At 40.5% G+C, this 21631-nt stretch overlaps 1 protein-coding gene across 3 annotated transcripts in view; it reads left to right on the plus strand.

Annotated features, from left to right (window-relative positions):
- Positions 1–21631, plus strand: part of LOC110386044 (uncharacterized) — a 74118-nt gene that overhangs the window by 29658 nt on the left and 22829 nt on the right. For 2 of the 3 annotated variants that reach the window (XM_038012960.1, XM_038012962.2), the window contains exon 2: positions 19812–19934. In XM_038012960.1, coding sequence (XP_037868888.1) covers positions 19875–19934 — 60 coding nt within the window. In that variant the 5' untranslated portion in view covers positions 19812–19874. Of the gene's footprint in view, positions 1–19329; positions 19630–19811; positions 19935–21631 lie in introns of those variants that run through there. The other variant, XM_038012961.2, reaches the window with a different exon arrangement.

The following is a 21631-nucleotide window of genomic DNA, read 5'->3' on the forward strand; positions in this document are numbered from 1 at the left end:
TGAAATTCCGTAACGAAAAAAACCTTACATCCCTCACTCCGCCTACCATGTAGCTGGCGTTCAACACATTCACACGTTGCGCTTGTGTGGTGTTTGTGAATAAGCGCGTGGCATGACGTCACACTGCATGCGCATCATGAAAAGTCTGCCCATCTCTCTCTCGCGCGGTCTAGCTTATGAGTGTGAAGGGGAAAGTTAAGGTTTTGCTTTTATTAATGTTTAATATAGCGTGGTCTTGTTTTATTATTGTTTTAATATTAAATTATCATTGTCTAATTATAATTGCATAAGTTGATAAGAAATGCTATGTAATAGCTTTAACGCGGCAGTTCCCGAGTGCCACACGTTTTTTTTTTTCATTTTAATTTTTGACGGATCAATGACGTTAAATAATTACTGGAGTCCATAGATATCACAATTTGAATGCCGCTCCCCTTCTTGAGACATGAGGTCTACGTCTCAATCGTATAGTCTAACGGCTGTCGCATCCTCAATATCGAAACGTACAACTGCTTCATTACAAAATTGGAGATAACGCAGTTACTTACTTACCCATTCGTGGTCACAATGTGTAGATTAGTAAATTTTTATGATTCGCTATTTACAGTTTAGTCAACGATGCTATTTATGGTGGTAGGACCTCTAGTGAGTCCGCACCGGTAGATACCTGCTTATTTCTGCCGTGAAGCAGTAATGCGTTTCGGTTTGAAGGGTGGGGCAGCCGTTGTAACTATACTGAGACCTTAGAACTTATATCTCAAGGCGGGTGGCGGCATTTACGTTGTGGCTCCGATAACCACTTAACATCAGGTAGGCTGTCCACCCATCAATGCAATAAAAAAATCATCATCGTTATAGTCGTAGCAATATCATCACGTTCGTAAAGCTTTCGTCTTCCGGAAAACTTAATCGCTTTAAACAATCATGAACTTTAAGTCGTATGTAAAAGAATTCAATATTACAAATGAATATAATATAAATAATAAATAAATATTTACTAACAATCACGCCACGTTAACTGGTCCCGTGATAAGTTCGTAAAGAGCTTGTGTTACAGGTACCAGATAACGGATATAAATGTAAGATTTTTATTATACACATACATATTTTATATTTAATAGACATCCATAACCCTGGAAAAAAAAAATTATATTTGTCATACAAATATCTTCCCTTGGCGGGATTCGAACCCGCGAACCCCTTGTGTAGTGACCATGTCACTTACCACTACACCAGACGGCCGTTATGTATATGCATTATATAAAAAAAAAACAAAATCCCCTAAGGGGCGTTTGTGCGACCCTTTTAATAATAACGAAAGGAATTCCCATTCATAACCCTTTTCAGGGTACGTCCAATAAAATTTTCACAACACAAAAGATGACTATTTATTTGATCAAAGTAGGTATTATTTTTTTGTTCTGTGAAACAAAGGAGAACTCGTTTTGTAAATGGAGTTGAGGAAATCAAATAATGCTGGGGCGAAGGATGAATAACAAAACTCTTCACCGAGACGATAATTAAAACTCAATCTATACTAATATATAAATCTACAGTGGTTTTTACGGATGTTCCATTATATCACTTCTAAATACTAACAAATGCAATGCACGTTGTTGACTTATTAGCTACAATATTAGTCGGTTTTTAGTAATATGACTCTGCCGTATGAACAGGGCTAAATAACGGAAAGGTATTATTTAATCTCATTTACACTTCATAATGCATACATTCATAATTGCCTATACTAATATATAAATCTACAGTGGTTTTTACGGATGTTCCATTATAACTACTGAACCATGAATCCGATTGACTTAAAACTTGGTATTCATGTAGAAAATACATGTACCTAATGGATAGGTTAATATTTATATGAGTGTTGGACTCCCTACACCAGTTGCGAAGGCGTTAATCATGAGAATCTTTGTGGGGGTGAGAAATAATAATGTTAATTTTAAATGCCCAGCAAAGCGGACAGATACAGCTAGTTTAATTATAAAGGTAGATTTCACTATCACAATTCACTTTTATGCTTGGCTTGTCAGGTAATCGGTTCGTTACTGTACTTCGAATAGGAAATGCTTTATATCGCCTATGACATGTTTATAAAGAGGTGTCGACTATATCCAGAACTTTCCAGAACACTCCCGATAATTGCGTTTGCTTGCTATCTCACGACAAATAACGTGACTTGTATCGGCATAACAATATTAAAACGCTCATGACTCTGTAAAGGGTCTCAAGTAATCGCATGTAATTAGTAAATTTTGAATGTAGTAATAAATAATTAATAGTCAATATGATATCATAGTTATCTACGTTATTGTTCTGGTGTTACTACTCAAAGAATGCGTTGTACGAGCCACTTCCAACGATTACCACGGTGAATAACAGTAATATTCTCCCATTTTCCCTACTTCACATCCTATAAAGCTTTTCCATTTTTCAGTAATGTTAAGGTGTGCAGGGCCCTTAACTGCGATAGTTTAACTAGCGACATCTTGTAGCGGATGCCCGTAAACTTATACGTTGTTAAAGTTAAGGCATTAAATTATGGTATAACTAAACACAGAAAAAAATCATACAAGTCTCTATTTATTAGATAAATTGATTAAATTTCATCAATTTGTGGTTTCTGAAAATTTACAAAATCCCTCGCTATAAATAAAATATAGGTAATATGTTACTGCCATCTACAGGAGCAATGCGAAACTAACCGAAGCGAAGCCATCCAGTGGCCGATGCCCGTAAACATTTTTGTTGAGTGCTTGAGTTGCTTTTCTATATTTATTTATGTGTATTATCTATGAAGGCGTGTTTTAACCTCTCACACGCGAGTACAGCCATCCTACCTGGCTTAGGAAAATAGTATTAATGTATTCTGGATTAAGGAGCAGAATAGATTATTCCAACGCAACTCAGAGTCTGGCCATATTTTGATAAAAACGTGAGAAGCAACTTTCATTATAATTTCTATGTAGTGACTGCGTAACAAATCGGTGGGTCGTGAGTTAAACTTCGCAGCTGAAATAGTTTAATAAAAAATTAAAATTACATTCGTTCAAAAACTCCTACGACAGGCCACTTATTTAGCGCATTAACAGGGTTAATGACATGGTAGTGGCTGCTTTGAAGCCGCTGCCTATTTTAATAGAGAGACTTTATCATTAAAAAAACCATTAAGCAGTCTATCTTATCTACACAGTTGTACTTATATACACGAGACTAATTGGCCCAACCTCTAATTTGCACTGCGGCGCCCTCGACATTGAAGCTTATATAATTACTGGATAAATATAGACATTTCCAGACAAACAGTGACTTTGTCGAATTTAATTAATAGAAAGAGACGTGAATTTTTTTTTATGAAAATTTTACAATTTTTTATATTTTATGAACAAATATGAGGAAAAGGGTTATTTTGATAATATCCTAAAAAGCACCCCATGCTTTTTTACAATAAAATAATTTTTTTCTTACACTATTTTTAAATCAAATTTATTAAAATTTATTTTCTATTTTTTAGTTGAATTTTCTATAAAAGCGTATTTTGTTAGTTTTTTTAAACTATTATTATTTTTTCATTTTTAGTTGAATTACAATTACTTAAAAAAAAAAAAAAAATTCAATTTTTTTTTTAATATTGACTTGTCGTCGATCTTTAATAAGTATACCAAATTTCGAGTTAATCCGGCGTTTTGAAGGGGGTCAAAATCATTTTCAAAGATTCCGTTACATACTAACTTATATAGTAATACGTTTGAAGCTAATAAAAGCGTATTAAAAAACAAAATCCTGTCTAAGCATGATGGTCATGACTCCAGCAGTGAGGAAACGACGTTAGGAGAAGGAGGAGAATCATCACAGTTAGTTTCAACAATCTTACACATTGTATTGGTTTACAATTGGCTTAGCTTGCCGCTAAACGAAGGGAAACTATTCCAACTCCATACAAATTTGAGTTAACTTATACGCGATCGTGAAGTTAAAAAACTCGCACTGAGCACACAAACGACCGTACTGTCCATTTAATGGTAAGTAATCGATCGTGATATTAACAATGCTTAATGTACCGGAATGCTCTACGGACCGCGAGCTTTGGACGCTTCATAAAAATATATAATATATTAATACGCTTTTATTAGCTACAGACGTATGTATGTTAGTATGTAACGGAATTTCTGAACATGATTTTGATCCCCTTCAAAACGTCGGATTAACTCGAAATTAACTTACTTATTAAGGACCGATGACAATACAATATTTAAAAAAAAATTGAAATTCAACTAAAAAAGGAAAAATAAATTATAGTTTAAAAAACTAACAAAATTGGGTTTTTTTTTTAAATCTAACTAAAAAATAGAAAATCGATTTTAATAAATTTGAATTAGAAATAGTGTAAGAAAAAATGATTTTATTATGAAAAAAAGCGTGGGTAGCTTTTCAGGATATTATCAAAATAACCCTTCTACATATATCTGTTCATAAAGTATTTATAACTACTGATACCATGCATCCCATGTTTTTTTACAATAAAATCATTTCTTCTTACACTATTTTTAATTAAAAATTATTAAAATTTATTTTCTATTTTTTAGTTAGATTTTCTAAAAAACCCGATTTTGTTAGTTTTTTAAACTATTATTTATTTTTAGTTCGGATTCACTCAATATGCTTTTCATAAATAAATCTAATTAGCACTTCAAAATTAAGTTTCACGGCAGACAGTGGACAGTTGCTATTACGTGGACTTGTTTTTATTGCCTGTGTAGGCAAACGAGCATACGGCCCATCTGATGTTGAGTGGTTACCGTTGCCCATGGACGTTAGAAATTCTAGGGGCAGAGCCAAGCCGCTTCCTACCGCTGCCTGCTGTAATTGCTTTAAATCGGGCGATCAATGAGGTGCATAAACTACAGCATTTTCAGTTTAGTTCGCTAGTACGGTGTATCGAAGTACGTGCCCTAATCAAGCCGAGCTTAAAAAGCAATAAGAACCACATAATGACATCGCGCCATAACCTCATTAAGCGTTTTTAAAATCCCTCCCACGAAATTGCCTTTAACAACCGCCTTTCAATTTTTAGTCCACGACGTTATCACAAAGGCTATTTATTACGAGCAAATTGTGAAAGGGACAAAAGGTGCTTTGTTAGGGCTGTCACAATTTATTAATCAATTTTCTACATGTTTCTTAATGGCGATTCAACTAGAATTATCTCGAGTGCTCACCGAAGGCTTGTTTGATGTGTCAGTTCTAATCCCTTTCTTATTCATATTAATAACATACAAAGCGAAGCGACTACGCTGAGCGGTCGTAATCCAGGTCTTCGCCAAGTATCTCTTATTCGGTCATGAAAATTTATAATTATAACCGTCCATATACCATATATACCAGGGTCCAATATACCGTTCATATACTAGGATCTTGGAGACTCAGCTATTTTTTTTCTTATAGAAACCTGGATGAACACAAACAAATAATAGGATAAATCGCCTTTTATTGTAACATGCTATTTTAATGTGTTAAGTCTTTAACGCCCTTACGTGTAGCAACTATTGAAACATTTTCACACATGGTAAGTGTTAAAAAAATTAATAAGCCATCAGCAAAAGGCAGCCACTGTTTCCAAAACCTGCAAGAGAACAAACTTTCTTATCAATCGATCTCATTAAAAAAGTAATTCGAAAATTAATTAAATTAAAGTAATTAAAAATTAAATAATAATTTTGTTTTTTTTTGTTAACCCTACATTTTATCGTCTGGGTGTCCTTTGTCGCCTTTTTTGCGCCGGAGGTAATTCGGGTGTTAAATTATCAAGTACAGGATATCTTTTAGGATAAAGAGCGTCGAGGCACGTCGGTTATTACTTTATTTTTATCTCTTCCAATTTCGGATACATTTTTTAATACATTCTATTATGTTCAACAAAAAAAATGCCTAGTCAAAATTGAAAATAGGTTCCCAAAAAAAAGTTATTGCTTAGATGGGTAGAGATGAACTCACGGCCCACCTGTTAAGTGGTTACCGGAGCCCATAGACATCTACAGTGTAAATACCCCGCTACCCACCTAGAGATAAGAGTTCTAAAGTCTCAGTATAGTTAAAACGACTGCCCCACCCTTCAAACCGAAACGCATTACTGCTTCGCGGCAGAAATGGGCAGGGCGGTGATACTTAACCGTGCGGACTCACAAGAGGTCCTCATTCCGATTCAGGCACCCGTCGCGTGCTGACGTGCTCATCGACCGTTCGATTGCCCGACCTCGGTTCGGGGCACATCTGGCGTCCAAGTGTTTTTCTCGGAAGTGACTACCTGTGCTAATTGCGTCGCATCGCCATCTGTGAGCGGGCGGACCCCTAAATTCCAGGAATTCGTTCGGTAACTTAGTGGCCCGTTTGCAAGCGGACGGCTGTGTGCCGTAATTAATTGCGATTATTACAATTTTTGGGGCCTCGCCGTAAGGCGAGTGTGTTTTTAAAGTCCCGGGGCAGCCCCCCCTGGGCACTCGTCCATTATAATGGAGTCCACGGTCGATCTGTTTGCAGAATTTCTTCGCCTTAGGTACCCAACGCTATCGGCAGAATTTTTAGAATTCAAGACCCATCACGCAGCGAACTCGCCGGCAATCTCCGTCGCCCCCGTCGCTCCTGCGTCGTCCATCGCCGTCTCCGTCGCGCCCGCCGATCCCGTGTCCCCGATACTCGCGCCCAAAACTTCTGCGTCGACCGTTGCAGCTTCCGCCCCAACCGTGCGTTCGTCGGCGGCCTACGTTGCACCCGTGCGTTCGTCCACAGCCTCCGTCGTGCCTGCGTCGTCCACTGCGCCCGCTAAAACACCCACCCGCAGGTCGCCCGCGCTCTCCTCATCCGATTCAGAGTCTGACATGGAGGTCGACCCTTCCCCCGCCGCCGCGACTGATGGATTCACAGTAGTCCAAAAAGGTAAAAAGCGCGCTGCGGAGGCCCGAGCTCCCGCGGCCGCTAAAGTATGCAAAGCCGCGAACGCGTCGCGTCCCCGCCCTCCAACCCCCGTCGCTCCCGCTGTCCGTGCCACATCGTCGCCGCGTCCAGTGGCACAATCTAAAACTCAGACCCCTCCCCCGGTAATCCTTCAAGAGAAGGCAGCTTGGGACCGAGTTTCCCTGGCCCTTAAGGCCAAAAATATTAATTTTGTCAGCGCCCGTAATCTCGCCAACGGGATTCAAATAAAAGTAACGACACCCGACGACCATAGGGCCCTCTCAAGTTACCTCCGAAAGGAGCGTATAAGTTTCCACACTTATACGCTCCAGGAGGAGCGCGAACTCCGCGTTGTCATACGTGGAATCCCCAAGGAGCTAGATGCCGATCTCGTCAAGGCTGATCTGATAGAACAAGGCCTACTAGTAAATTCCGTGCACCGCATGCACACCGGCCGCGGTAGGGAGCCATACAATATGGTTCTAGTCGCCCTCCAGCCTACCCCCGAGGGTAAGCACATTTTTAACATACAGACCGTCTGTAAGCTCTCCGGTATCGCCGTCGAAGTCCCCCATAAAAAAGGCACTCCTAGTCAGTGCCATAACTGCCAACTGTACGGGCACTCTTCCCGTAACTGTCACGCGCGCCCCCGATGTGTTAAGTGTTTGGGCGATCACGCCACGGCCCTTTGTACTCGCGACCAGAAAACCGCCATCGAACCACCTAGCTGCGTCCTGTGCCGAACACAGGGTCACCCCGCGAACTACCGTGGATGCCCCCGAGCTCCAAAAATAAATCGCCGCGTCGCCCGCCAAAACCGCCTCCGAGCTTCCCGCCCAGACATCAAAGCCTCAGCATCCTCTGTGCCGAAGGCTAAGCCTGCCTTCGTGCCGGCGCCGGTGCCCAGCGGCTCGGCCTGGGCTAAACCGTTGCCGTACACGAACACGGCTGCAGCTCCTCCCTCCGCGATTCGTCCCGCCCCCGCGATACGTCCCTCCCCCACAATTCGTTCCTCCCCCGCGACCAGCACTCCGACCGCGTCCGATAATCTCGCTCTAGCGATCGACTTTTTTCAGTCGATCAACTTTGAGCGTGTTAACGCTTTGGGTGACGCCATTCGCGCCGCCTCCACTGCACAACACTTCATCGCCGTTGTGCAAGAATACGCTGACGTATACGCGTCGTTAAATACGTACGTCCTCCCCTCACTCCGCCGGTAATCAATGGCGTACATTAGTAGAATAAAGCCCTTATCGGTAACGATAGGATTTTTTAACGCTTACGGTCTCGCAAATCAACGTGATCAGGTTTGTGATTTTTTGCGTGACCATCAAATTGACATTTTCTTAGTGCAGGAGACCCTACTCAAGCCCGCGCGTCGCGACCCTAAAATCGCGAACTATAACATGGTTAGGAACGACAGGCTCACTGCTCGTGGTGGTGGTACCGTCATTTACTATAGAAGAGCCCTGCATTGCGTCCCGCTCGATCCTCCCGCGCTCGCTAACATCGAAGCATCAGTGTGTCGAATCTCACTGACGGGTCACGCGCCGATCGTTATCGCGTCCGTTTATCTTCCTCCGGATAAGATCGTTCTAAGCAGTGATATCGAGGCGCTACTCGGCATGGGAAGCTCTGTCATTCTGGCGGGCGACCTAAATTGTAAACACATCAGGTGGAACTCACACACCACAACCCCTAATGGCAGGCGGCTCGACGCGTTAGTCGATGATCTCGCCTTCGATATCATCGCTCCGCTAACCCCGACTCACTACCCGCTAAATATCGCGCATCGCCCGGATATACTCGACATAGCGTTATTAAAAAACGTAACTCTGCACTTACACTCGATCGAAGTAGTTTCAGAGTTAGATTCAGACCACCGTCCTGTCATTATGAAGCTCGGTCGCGCTCCCGATTCCGTTCCCGTCACGAGGACTGTGGTGGATTGGCACACGCTGGGCATTAGCCTGGCTGAATCTGATCCACCATCGCTCCCGTTTAGCCCGGACTCTACCCCGTCTCCTCAGGATACCGCTGAAGCCATAGACATCGTAACGTCACATATCACCTCGACATTAGATAGGTCATCGAAGCAAGTTGTGGCGGAGGACTTCCTTCACCGCTTCGAATTGCCCGACGATATTAGGGAGCTCCTTAGAGCTAAGAACGCCTCGATCCGTGCCTACGATAGGTATCCTACCGCGGAAAATCGTATTCGAATGCGTGCCCTACAACGCGACGTAAAGTCTCGCATCACCGAAGTCCGAGATGCCAGATGGTCTAATTTCTTAGAAGGACTCGCGCCCTCCCAAAGGTCTTACTACCGCTTAGCTCGTGCTCTCAAATCGGATACGGTAGTAACTATGCCCCCCCTCGTAGGCCCCTCAGGCCGACTCGCGGCGTTCGATGATGACGAAAAAGCAGAGCTGCTGGCTGATACATTGCAAACCCAGTGCACGCCCAGCACTCAATCTGTGGACCCTGTTCATGTAGAATTAGTAGACAGTGAGGTAGAACGCAGAGCCTCCTTGCCACCCTCGGATGCGTTACCACCCGTCACCCCGATGGAAGTTAAAGACTTGATCAAAGACCTACGTCCTCGCAAGGCTCCCGGTTCCGACGGTATATCTAACCGCGTTATTAAGCTTCTACCCGTCCAACTCATCGTGATGTTGGCATCTATTTTCAATGCTGCTATGGCGAACTGTATCTTTCCCGCGGTGTGGAAAGAAGCGGACGTTATCGGCATACATAAACCCGGTAAACCAAAAAATCATCCGACGAGCTACCGCCCGATTAGCCTCCTCATGTCTCTAGGCAAACTGTATGAGCGTCTGCTCTACAAACGCCTCAGAGACTTCGTCTCATCCAAGGGCATTCTCATCGATGAACAATTCGGATTCCGTGCAAATCACTCATGCGTACAACAGGTGCACCGCCTCACGGAGCACATTCTCGTAGGACTTAACCGACCAAAACCGATCTACACGGCAGCTCTCTTCTTCGACGTCGCAAAAGCGTTCGACAAAGTCTGGCACAACGGTTTGATTTTCAAACTTTTCAACATGGGCGTACCGGACAGTCTCGTGCTCATCATACGGGACTTCTTGTCTAACCGCTCTTTTCGATATCGAGTAGAGGGAACCCGCTCCTCCCCGCGACTACTCACGGCTGGAGTCCCGCAAGGCTCCGTTCTTTCTCCGCTCCTATTTAGTTTATTTGTTAATGATATTCCCCGGTCGCCGCCGACCCAGCTAGCCTTATTCGCTGACGACACAACAGTTTACTACTCAAGTAGAAACAAGTCCCTAATCGCGAGTAAACTCCAGAGTGCAGCGTTAACCCTCGGACAGTGGTTCCGAAAATGGCGCATAGACATCAACCCAGCGAAAAGCACAGCAGTGTTATTTCAAAGGGGAAACTCACCGCTTATTTCCTCCCGCATTAGGAGGAGAAATATCACACCCCCGATCACCCTCTTCGGCCAACCTATACCCTGGGCCAGGAAGGTCAAGTACCTGGGAGTCACCCTGGATGCATCCATGACATTCCGCCCGCATATAAAAACAGTCCGCGACCGTGCCGCATTTATTCTCGGCAGACTCTATCCCATGATCTGTAAGCGGAGTAAAATGTCCCTTCGGAACAAGGTGACACTTTACAAAACTTGCATAAGGCCCATCATGACTTACGCGAGTGTGGTGTTCGCTCACGCGGCCCGCACACACATAGACACCCTCCAATCCCTACAATCCCGCTTTTGTAGGTTAGCCGTCGGGGCTCCGTGGTTCGTGAGGAACATCGACTTACACGATGACCTGGGCCTCGAATCGATCCGCAAACACATGAAGTCAATGTCGGAACGTTACTTCGATAAGTCTATGCGTCATGATAATCGCCTTATCGTTGCCACCGCTGATTACTCCCCGAATCCTGATCACGCCGGAGCAAGTCACCGTCGTCGCCCTAGACACGTCCTTACGGATCCATCAGATCCAATAACTCTTGCATTAGATACCTTCAGCTCTAACACTAGGAGCAGGCTGAGGAACCCCGGTAACCGTACTCGTCGAACTCGACAAAGAGGTCGACGTGCAACCTAACCCATGCATCAGCCCGCTGAGTTTCTCGCCGGATCTTCTCAGCGGGTCGCGATTCCGATCCGGTAGTAGATTCATTCGCGAAGCAGCTACTCTTGAGCTGTTAGGTCTCCTTCGGAGGCGCTCGGGTAGCTGTTAGCAAATCCCACCCCTCCAGGCTGAGCCTTTGCTCGCCCACCTGTCCTGGTGAAGCTGGAAAGGCCTCCGGGCCACCAGTAATCTTTCAATCATAAAAAAAAAAAAAAAAACAAGAGGTCCTACCGCCAGTAATTACGCAAATTATAATTTTGCGGGTTTGATTTTTATTACACGATGTTATTCCTTCACCGTGGAAGTCAATCGTGAGCATTCGTTAAGTACGTATTATTAGAAAAATTGGTACCCGCCTACGGGATTCGAACACCGGTGCATCGCTAGATACGAATGCACCGAACGTGTAGACGCGAAATAAGCAAACTACGAAATATTTTGAATGATTCGAATGTTGGCCGTTGCAAATTGTAGGACACAGACTGCGGACAGAAATGATAAAAAGCGCCAGTTCTGCGGTAAAAGAAGGATGCACAATACCTTTATGTAGTCCTTACTGCAGGCTCGTACCGATAGGCGATGAGAAACACCAACAATTTCACTTATTTTCGTACAAATTCAACAGAGACACGTAGCGCGCGCGCGGTAGTTCAGCCATTAAATTTTCTTCTCGAGTCGGTACGTGCCACACGATCTCGCTCGCACGCGTCGGTAGGTAAAGTGCGGGAGAGGGATGGGACAGGATTTGCAAAAACCAAATTAATGTTGCTATCTGCTGAAACCAAAATCTGTTTTTTTTTTTGTTTTTTTTTTTTTTATTGCCCTTGTAGGCAGACGAGCATACGGCCCACCTGATGGTGAGTGGTTACCGTCGCCCATGGATTTCAGCAATGCCAGGGGCAGAGCCAAGCCGCTGCCTACTGCTTAATACTCCACAAGCCTCTTTTAAAGAAGGACATGTCATAGCGCTCAAGGATAAGACGTTCTGGTTGCGCTGTTTTAAACCAGCGCAAACAGAACGTCTTATCCTTCAAGCAACGACGATTTCCGTTTACGTTCCGGTTACGGTCCGTTTCAGATTACGTGCAACAAAAAAAATCAAAATTAAAAATAGGTTACCAATAAATAAATAAAAATCATTGTTTATAAGGGTGGACGAGCTTACGGTCCTCCTGGTGTTAAGGAGCCCATAGATGTTGTCAACGTTAATGCCGCCACACCTTGAGATATAAGTTCTAATGTCTCAGTTTTAGCAGTACAAAATAAAATGCGCACAATTTTTAACAGCCTAAACAGGCGAGCTTACGATCCACGTGGTCTGTACGGATGGTAAGTGATCACGGGATTCATCAATATGGATTCCATGAAATACCTTGAAACATCATCATTCTCCTGCCCTTCTCCCAGTCACCTGGGATCGGCGCAACATGTTTTCTCCTTCCATACTCCTCTATCATATACCACCTTTAACGGCCGTCTGGTGTAGTGGTAAGTGAAGTGTTCACTATACAAGAGGGTCGCGGGTTCGAATCCCGCCAAGGGAAGATATTTGTATGATAAATATAAAATGTCTTTATGGATGTATATCAAACATATGCATGTGTATAATAAAAATCTTACATTTCTTTCCGATATTTGGTACCTGCAACACAAGTTCTTTACGAACTTAGCACAGGACCAGTTAACGTGGAGTGATTGTTAGTAAATATTTATTTATTATTGTTTATTTATTTATCTCTTCGCTCACTCCTCTTTAACACATATGTCTTTCACACAATCCTTGCATTTTTTCTTAGGTCTACCTCTTCCTCTAAAGCCTTCCAAATCAAACATGAAGTCAAAATCTCCATTGTATAGTATAGGTATAGAGTAGAAATGCATTATCCTTTCAGAAATAGGTCCCTGATACATTTTTTTCCAGTCATGAATTGTCATTTTCAGTCTTGATTCACGAATAGCTTTGTAAGAACAAAAGGCTAGATTTATAGGTATCCGTTCAAGACGTAACGCTATCATAAAAACTGTCAGGATTTCAAAGTGGCTATTTCAAAGACTAGACATGTGAAAAAGAATCTTTAAAATAGATAATATCTATAATATAGATAAATATTTTATTTTTTTATACTCCATGTAGATAGACGAGCACACAACCCACCTGATGGTGAGTGGTTACCGTCGCGCATGGACATCAGCAATGCCAGGGACAGAGTCAAGCCATATTTACATTCGATTGGGGATTTCGTTTAAAACTTTGTTTGCATTAGATTAGACTAGCATACGATCCATCCGGTGTTAAGTGGATATCAGAGATCATTGATAACGCAAAGTGAATAGTGCCCACTCGAAATGAGCAGATAAGAAGAAGTCACCATTTTGTATACAATGGCTATAATTTTCTAACCAAGATATTATACTTGTGCGTTTTTTTTGTTATTGCTTAAATGAGTAGACGAGCTCACGGCCCACCTGGTGTTAAGTGGTTACCAGAGTCATCTACAACGTAAATGCCGCCACCCACGGCTGCCCTGCCCTTCAAACCGAAACGCATTACTACTTCACGACAGAAATGGGCAGGGTGGTGGTACCTACCCGTGCGGACTAACAAGTCGTCCTACCACCAGTAAAAACAAAGAAAAAAGAATTTTGAAATTATTCGCACATTTGAAAAATCTTGAAAGTAACTTTGAGAGATATCCTAATCAAATCGTGTCAAAAATATTATTCTTCCAACTTACTTCTAAAAATCAACAGGCTAATTGTAGTTAGTTAATTACCGATGAGCTGTTGTTTTTCTTGATACTTAGAGGTCGAAGTCCTACTGAAATATACTTTACCGGAATATACTTATGTATGTATGAAATTTTACTATACTGAGATCTTAGAACTTATATCTCAAGGTGGGTGGCGCATTTACGTTGTAGATGTCCATGGGCTCCAGTAACCACTTAACACCAGGTGGGCTGTGAGCTCATCCATCCACCTAAGCAATAAAAAAAAATGTATGAATACATTATGCATACTTGATATGAGAGTTTATTGTGTTTTCTTATAAAATGCGCTACATCCTCAGAGAGCGGTTTAATTGAATTGTGTATCAAAATAATCAATGTCCAGAAAAATAAACATTTTTATTTTATTTTATTTAAATAGCATTTGGTTTCCTAATTCCAAATTCTTAATATCTACAAATAAATTAAAAATGAAACGTCAGTCTGTGACTTACAAACTTTTAATCGTAGTTTCTGGAAACCGGGACAGCCACCAGCCGCTTCAGACAAGAAGAGTTTTGATCTCGTACGAAGCCAATGAAAACATTATTGTTGTATTTCATATCTACATTTATCAGTAGCGGTAATATGGACCACATGACGGTATACCATAATTTCTGAACGTTATTATAAGAAACTACTGTTGGTAGGACGTCTTGTGAGTCCGCGCGGGTAGGTTCCACCGCCCTGCTTATTTCTGCCGTGAAGCAGTAATGCTTTTGGTTTGAATGGTGGGCAGCCGTTGTCCTATAAAAACGCATTACGTTGCGGCATTTACGTTGCAGACATCTATAGGCTTCGGTAACTACTTAACACCAGGTGGGCCGTGAACTCGTGCACCCATCTAATCAATAAAAGAAACAAATCCCCTTTGAAATTACAGTGTCATGTATATTTTCTTTAAAAAAAAAAAGTTTATCATTTTAATTTTCAAACTCCGGCATCAAAATCATCACAAAAAAAACCGCACCAAGGCACCTGGATTTCTTGAGGCGCGGCCCCATAAATCCCGCGCCCTCGTTCTCAATAACCTACGAACTAAAGACAAATCGCCATAAACATGTGTAGCATACAATCATATCAAATTCTATGTACAGGGTGTATTGGTATGAAAGTCGTTAAGTACAAAGCTATGCGACTATGCCGGGGTTCGATTCTCAGAACAGGTATCGATAATTCAAAAACGACTTCCATTATCTATATATTAACACGTGAAGCAAAAACTTTGTACTCCTTTTTACAAAAATTGCGTGGACGGAGGAGTATGAAATTTCCCACACTTATAGAGAATCTAGTGAAGGAGTGCAGAATGCTATTTTTTTTATATAATACATTAAATCTATTTAAAAAAAACATTACACACACTACCGTGTATTTGATACACACCATATATCTAGTAATTATATACTCTATGTTTATTGTCATATTTTGTTATTGCTTATAGTCTGTGGTCAAACTGAGAATAGCTTAATATTATTTGTTTATCTATAGTGTAGTCTAGGCGAAATCTGTGATTATAAAAGTATTTGACGATTATGAAGTCTTTGACAATTGAACCATAATAATGTTCAAGCTTATAATTTGAATTAATTATAATCTAATTTCGACTACTGCGGGACCACTAGTTTAAGTAATTACTCGTTGTTGGGCGTAGTGTGAGGTCGTCGCCAATTATGCATTTTTTTTTGTTTCAAGTAGTCATGAGTCACGATTTGAGGGTTGAGACAGCCGATAGACAAAACAATTGAGACTTCGATCGCAAATCTCAAGGCGGTATTCATGCTGTGAGGTCTATGATCATCGGTAACCGCTTAAATCCATCAGCGAGATACTCAAAATGATTTTTTTACATCGCGCGATCAGCTGATTTTCAATTGTATTAATTGAAAATCAGCTGATCGCGCGATGTACGTCGAATTGAGAGAGCGTCCGTTATCGAACTTCGTTTTTCGTTGCGCGAAATATAAACATAGTAAATTACTAGCTGACACGGCACACTTCGTACTGCCTCAATCGATAATAATAAAAGACCCAAACTTTTGTATAAAATAAACTTAAAACTAACAAAAGAATCCGTCCGACGGGGGACACATCAAACGAAAAACAAAAATGTTATTTTTATTTAATTCCGAGCATTTTCATATTTATCTACGTTTAAAACCTGCTGTGGACTTCCACAAATAATTCAAGACCAAAATTAGCCAAATCGGTCCAGCCGTTCTTGACTTTTAGCGAGACTAACGAACAGCAATTCATTTATATATATATAATAATAAATAATTAATAATAATAAAGATCATTTATTGCCTTTCACATCATAAAATGAAATACAAAAAAAAGAAAAGCAAAAAAAAGAGAAAAAGGCAAAAGGAGGTGGCTCAGCTATTGCTGTTCAAGGTTGATAAATTGAACAGCGCTGATTTTCAGTCACCCCCGTTTCCCTTTGGTTCTTTGCGGGAATGAAGACTTCGTACGTGTGTACATACTCAGAATATGATATAAATTAGTAAAATTAGTAAATTATAAAAATTTAAGAAAAAACAAAATAAAAATCAAATTAAATGGTGAACCCGAAAACAAAACCAAAAATTTAAGAAAAAAACAAAACAAAAATCAAATTAAATGGTGAACCCGAATACAAAACATAATAAGCACACAGTAATAACAACCTGTGGGCAGCTTAAAAAAAATATAAAAATAAATAAAAATTTAATAAAAGGAAGTTTTCACAAGCTAGGATTAAATTAGTTACTATAAATACTATAAGTAAATTAGATTAGTTTTTGTGAGTCCAAAAGAAATGATTTTAAACGATTAATAAAGCCATGCTTTGTTACAATGTGACGAATAGGTGGAGGGAGATCATTCCAGCAATGCGTAGCTGCGTATTTAAACGCTCCCCGAAAAGCAGCTGTTCTGTATTTGGGCGTCAACAATGGCTTAACAGTAGCTCGTGAGCCATACCTGTACTGAGTACTTCTCCAATCCAACTTCTCATACAAGTACCTAGGTTCATGTGTCGAAATCACTCCAAATAGTAAGACTGCTAAATGCAACCTTCTTCTAGCTGCCATTTTCAATATATTGTGATCATTTAAATAGGGCGTTATGTGTCCTCTCACGGGAATGTCAAAGCAATACCTGGCACAGGCATTTTGAATGCGTTGTATTAATTTTTCAGTTCTCGAGAGTAAACAGGGACCATAAACAGTATCACAGTAATTTAATTTCGACAAAACTAGACTATCGATAAGCAACTTCCTAATGGGTACACTGACGTACTGTCTAAACGAGTACAGAATCTTCAGTCTGTAAAAACAAGCTCTTAAGTTCTTTATAATATGGGCCTCGAATCGCAATTCGGGATCAATTGTCAAACCCAAACTGCATGCTAACTCCACCCGATCAATTTCCTTACCAGAAACAGTCACCTTAGGATCGAGTGATAAAATCTTTGCTATCTGAGATTTACTGCCTAGTATCATGTATTTAGACTTAGAGGGGTTCAGTACTAAGGAATTCTGTTCAGACCAAGAGACAATCCTCTGCAGATCCTCATTGATAAAACTGACAGCAGAAGGGGTATCTCCAACATCAAAAGAATGGTATAATTGTACATCGTCAGCATAAACATGATATTTACAATTCTTGAAACACTGAATGATATCTGCACTGTACAAAATAAACAACAATGGTCCCAGGACAGAACCTTGGGGAATGCCTCTAGTAATCGGCTTAGAAGTAGAGGTTAGTTTAGTTCCATCTTCTTTCCGTATTTGTACAAATTGCGTTCTACTCGACATATAACTGCTAAACCATTCCACAGCATTATCAGAGAACCCGTAGTGAGTTAATTTTGCTAAGAGTAAGGCAGTGTTAATTGTATCAAAAGCCCGTGAGAAATCCAGCAGCGTCAGTATCGTACCCTGGCTCCTGTCCCGAGCCTCGAGAATATTACCCACAATGTCAGTAAGAGCAGCGGCCGTTCCTCGGCTTTTTCTGAAACCCGATTGAAACTCTGGAAGAATGTTATTTGATTCGATATATGCCGCTACCTGTGAGTAAACTACCTTCTCCAAGATCTTGGACAGAAAAGGCAACACACTAATAGGCCTAAGATCTTTAAAAGCTTGAGGGTGCGTGACTTTCGGAATAGGGCTAACCACAGAACATCGCCACTGAGCAGGAAATGTATTTGTATCAATGGACTTATTGATAATGCTAGTAATCGCCTCCAATGTTGAAGGCAGTGAGAGCGATATCATCTCACCGCTTATCCCGTCAGTGCCTTGAGCGTTGGATTTAATGCTGTTAATAATCTTAAGAACCGTATCCTGGTTGACAGTTTTAAGCGTAAACTTTGGAGATGTGTTAGAATACTCAAAGAATGAGTATCCTGAAACGTCAGAACTACAGACCCCGGGTACATCCAGAAAAGCTTCATTGATAGCATTAGCGTCATTAAGGTGTTCAGGCAATGCTTTCTCCTGATGTGACGGAATCACATCAGATTTCAGATTTTTCCATAACTTTTTAGGGCTTCCGAAGTTGCTATTAATATAATTGTTGTAGTAGGTCTTTTTTTCCGATGCTAAGACGCTAGCTGCCTGCTTCTTAAGGTCTAAATAATACTGCTTATGACTATGAACCTGAGTTACATGTGATCTATAGCGTGCAGCATCTCGCAATTTAAACAATAATCGGACATTATCAGTAATCCAAGGAGTGGAACGTGTTTTGAATTTCAGGGTTTTGAGCGGAGCATGGAGATCGTATATATATATATATATGAAGTAGAAGATAGATAACAATACTCTGCTTACTTTAGGGTGGTTTAATGCTGTTACGTTTTCTGGAAAAAAAATTACACACCCTGTATGGGCGATATAGGAATCAGCTTTTATAACAGGTACGTAATCGGAGTCGACAATAAAACCGGATTTTTATTGGTTCTCATTGAAGATATAACGACCTACGTTAGTTCGGTAGGGTCATAATTTCTTTTTGGCGCACAGATGGGTGTACCGGTTTACGACCCACATGATGCTGACAAATGGGAATACTCACTTTGAGACACTAGGTCTAAGACTCAATCAAATGGTAATAACGAGTCTCCCACCTTTCAGAGCAGATTACTGCTTCGCACCAGATATAGTGGTGGTGTTTATCTACGCAGGCTCAAAAGACGCCTTACCACCAGCAAAACATTTTTTCTACATACTACATTAAGGTTTCTGTTTTATCTTTAGCTGATTCACTCAAAACAGATACAACGGCGATTGATGTTAACTTAAAGTCCAAGTGTTAGATTGAAAATCAAATTTTAGGCATACTGTGAATAAAACCAATTTAGAATTTTAATTCAAAAGAGAATTCATCCTGAGCAACTACTAAAACAAATTTATTTGCTATTTTTCAGTTTCTGAACGTCAAAATGTCAGCGAGCGACGTCCGCCATGACACTATTCCTCTTTCGAATCTAGCCGCCAAGAGCAACGCAACAATTTTATATTTCTCTTATATTTAGTCTTTAATTTGTCATAATAATATAAAAGACAAATAAATATCTCAAAATAATAAATACAGTCCACGCTTATTTACCACAACGCAACAGCTATAAAACAAAAGATAACTGATACAACAACATGCCGATATAGTTTAAATAATTAGATTTAAAAACTACTGAATAATAACCAACAAAAAAAACAAGTGGAAAACTAAAGATAAAGTCATACTTCGCGGCACAATCAAACAAGCTAAAAGTACCCTAGATATATCCATAAATAAACTAAGTTAAATGTCATTGTAATGCTTTTTTAACTCTTCATAATTTTATTATCCACCTGTTATTCAAACAAGACTTGAGTTGTAGTCTTAATTACATTGTTTATATGCTGTTGCGTTTCTTAAACTATCAATTGTTTATTGTCGTTCCTTTTTCCAGATAAACTCTTCGACGCCGAATGTCATGCCGTGAAGGCTTACAGAAGTACGACACGTAGTACTTATGAAGCGAAAACTATGCACCCCGCCCTTTAACTGTGACGATATGGAAGAGCTAAATGTTGTAAGTAGTTAATAATTTTTTGTGTTATTCATAATTTTTTTTTGACACCTCATTAAAGAGGTGTCGACTATATTCAGATTTTTCTAAAACATTCCCGATAATACTAGTTGTTTTGATATGCGTTTGCTTGCTATCTCACGACAAATAACGTTGTACCGGTACAACAATATTATAAACATTATAACACTCGTGACTCTGTAAAAGGTCGCAGGTAATCTTTTTCTTTTTTCTATTGCTTAGATGGGTGGACGAGCTCACAGCCCACCTGGTGCTAAGTGGTTACTGGAGCCCATAGACATCTACAACGTAAATGCGCCACCCACCCTGAGATATAAGTTCTAAGGTCTCAGTATAGTTGCAACGGCTACCCCACCCTTCAAGCCGAAACGCATTCCTGCTTCATGGCAGAAATAGGCGGGCGGTGGTACCTACACGTGCGGACTCACAAGAGGTCCTACCACCAGTAACGATTAGGCCGGATTCATTGTTTCGGAAACCTAGAGACGATGTGGGATCAGCGGTGGAGGCAGAAGTAAAACTAAAAGACATTTAAGCCGTAGGTACGTACGCAGAAAAACTATTTAACTGACTTAAAAAATTTACTTTTTGTGTTTGACACTTCTGATATCTTACAATACTGTAGCACATTAATTCATGCCTATATACCGACATCAGAAATAAAATCAGTCAAGAGTGAAATCGTCTAATACAATCAATAGCATTTTGAACAAAAACCGAACTCAGACGTAACCTTAATCAACGGCATTACGTTCCTTTCACGAATATTCCATTTACGATTTCATTACATTTATTATGAATGTATTAAAATAGAATGCGAATAAAGAAAAGCTTTCCTCACGTAAAATCCCCGTTTCGGCCATTTATCATTTCTGTAACCTTAAATCTTTGTAATGATGAAATATTTCGTCCAACGACCAAGCCGTACTTAGCTTCTAACTAATTACTGAACTTATAAAATATTACTTAAGAATGACTAGCCGGATTGGGTGAATGGAGCTTCGATCGCGAAGATCTAAAAGCCACATTTTGGGGTTACGCGAACAAAATGAAAAACAAAAAATCGAACCATCTTAATCCTTTAACGTTTTTTGATTTAATCTGTATATCCGTCACCTGGTTGCCTGACAGCGAACTCGCTGTCAGCAAAAGAACCATTTGCATAAACAGATTTATTTTTAAACTAGCTGTACCCGTCCGCTTCGCTGGGCATTTAAAATTAACATTATTATTTCTCACCCCCACAAAGATTCTCATCATTAAGGCCCCCGCAACTTATAGGGAGTCCAACACTCATATAAATGTTAGCCTATCCATTATGTACATGTATTTTCTACATGGATATCAAGTTTCAAGTCAACCGGATGCATGGTTCAGTAGTTATAACGTGACATCCGTAAAAACCACTGTAGATTTATATATTAGTATAGGCAATTATGAATGTTTGCATTATGAAATGTAAATGAGATTAAAAAATACCTTTCCGTTATTTAGCCCTGTTCATATGGCAGAGTCATATTACTAAAAAACGACTAATATTGTAGCTAAGAAATCAACAACGCGCATTGCATGTGTTAGTATTTAGAAGTGATATACTTCAGAACCATACATCATCTAGACTAGCTAACCGTCATAATATAATATATCCGACTATAGTCTCCGGTCACAGCACCTGATAC

The sequence above is a fragment of the Bombyx mori genome, chromosome 9 (assembly GCF_030269925.1).
Source record: "Bombyx mori chromosome 9, ASM3026992v2".
Taxonomy (NCBI): Eukaryota; Metazoa; Arthropoda; class Insecta; order Lepidoptera; family Bombycidae; genus Bombyx; species Bombyx mori.